Source organism: Mandrillus leucophaeus, unplaced genomic scaffold (assembly GCF_000951045.1).
Source record: "Mandrillus leucophaeus isolate KB7577 unplaced genomic scaffold, Mleu.le_1.0 Scaffold241, whole genome shotgun sequence".
In the NCBI taxonomy this organism is placed as follows: domain Eukaryota; kingdom Metazoa; phylum Chordata; class Mammalia; order Primates; family Cercopithecidae; genus Mandrillus; species Mandrillus leucophaeus.
The window spans coordinates 2,859,453-2,861,238 of NW_012102488.1; the positions used below are offsets into that span (position 1 = coordinate 2,859,453).

General features: G+C 47.0%; 1 protein-coding gene across 3 annotated transcripts in view; it reads left to right on the forward strand.

Moving 5' to 3' along the window:
* Nucleotides 1-1,786, forward strand: part of CRABP1 (cellular retinoic acid binding protein 1) — a 9,698-nt gene that overhangs the window by 7,456 nt on the left and 456 nt on the right. The window contains exon 4 of one of the 3 annotated variants that reach the window (XR_001006359.1): nt 928-1,079. The exons of 1 other annotated variant lie outside the window; for it this stretch is intronic. Coding sequence is in view for 1 of the 2 variants with exons in the window: in XM_011982705.1 (XP_011838095.1) it covers nt 928-978 (51 nt within the window). In the remaining variant the exon portion in view is untranslated. Of the gene's footprint in view, nt 1-927; nt 1,228-1,786 lie in introns of those variants that run through there. One more of the 3 variants, XM_011982705.1, reaches the window with a different exon arrangement.

Genomic DNA, 1,786 nt, shown 5'->3' on the forward strand with positions numbered 1-1,786 from the left:
TTTTTTTTTTTTTTTTTTTTAACATACATATTGCTTTCCCTGTTCTAACTGCCTGTGAGAGGCCCAGGAGAGCAGGCCTGTGAGTAATTGCTAGTTTTGGGGGAAAGTTGAGACAGTTTACTTATGGGCAATATCATTTCAGGGGCCAGCAGAAGAACATCCTCCTCCATCTGTGCAATGATTCGTATCCTCTCAACAAACAAAGGGCCATAGAATTTTAGCTGGAAGAGCCTTTGCGATGATCATCTTGTCAGTTCCACCTCTCTCCTCAACACCAGCCCCTGCCTGCCCTTTTCCCAAACAGGCCACGAGAGGAAAACATTTGCCCCAAGCTTAGCCAGCTGTGAGCTACAGAGCTAGGTTTGGATGCCAATGCTGTGCTTTTGCAGCTGAGACCAATTTTCTAGCTTGCAGGTGACTCGAGTATTACACATACAGCATCTCAGCCTGTCTCCCAGGTTAGATGACTGCTTCCTGGAAAGCAGTTCTATTCCTTCTCCAAAGCAAGGAACAAAACTGGCTGGTGAGTGTTGGGCCCCATGACCCCAGCTGCTTGAGCTTCTTTCTATCTTGAAGTCATTTGAAAAGAGACAGAGCCACTTCAGAAATGTCCATTGTGACATTCTTTCCCTTTCGGTTTAATTTAAAACCAAAACTCCTGGCATTTCTTATGTCAGCATTTTACAGGTTCCAGAAGCAAAGGAAAATGGTGTATAACATAATTCTATACCCTGGTTCCCTCTCTGCCAATAGCGCTTAAGGGGGAAAAAATCCCTTAATGCTTAGCATGAGCACACACACAGGAAATTGAATGTCTGTTACAAAGAGTTTTTAACAGGGCAATAAGTGGCCTTATTAGTGACATGCTTTAAACATTTTTGCGCAGGCATCTGCACTGATTGGTTTTCCTTTTCTTCTTCTCTGCAGACGTTTGGCGCCGATGACGTGGTCTGTACCAGAATTTATGTCCGAGAGTGAAGGCAGCTGGCTTGCTCCTCTTTTCAGGAAGGGATGCAGGCTCCCCTGAGGAATATATCATAGTTCTGAGCTGCCGGTGGACCGCCCTTTTCTCCTACCAATATTAGGTGACCCCATTTTCCCCATGACAATGTTGTAGTGTCCCCCACCCCCGCCCCCCAGGCCTTGGTGCCTCTTGTATCCCTAATGCTCTATAGTTTGGCATTTGCATGGTTTCGAAGTCATTAAACTGATTGGATGTGTCTCAACCTTTTCCCTTTTTTGGTTTGCCTCTTCAGTTTCAACATGGGAATTACTGTGTACCTACTGTCCTTGGCGCTGTGTTGGTCTGTGTGGTACTCTCAGCTTTGGCCTGCTGGCCTCGGTGTGGGGCTTTGAGCATACATCAGCGGTTGTAAGCTGGGCTCCCGCAGACTGGCTGGATCCAGACTGCAGATCCAGGTGTGATTGCACCTCCCAATGTGGCTGTTCAATTGAACTACTTGGTATCAGTAGTTCCCAGCAGGAAAGGGCACATTTAAAAGGGTTAACAGGGAAGAGCTCATAATGAAGAGACTGTTTATACTGGCAGGATGAATAGAGCCAGCAAAGGATGGGGAGGCACCCAAAGACAAGCAGTGGAAGGATTCACCCCCAGGCCTGAAGACAGAAGGGAAAGAGGGGTCACCAGACCATGAGAGCTATCACCTAGGAGAAAGGCCACTGCCAAAACCATGGCCCCAGTGTTTATGGAGTCATGGAGTCCCAAGTCATGGGAGACTTGGCTTGGAACAAGGGGGATAAATATCCTAATCTCCCACCTTTCAAT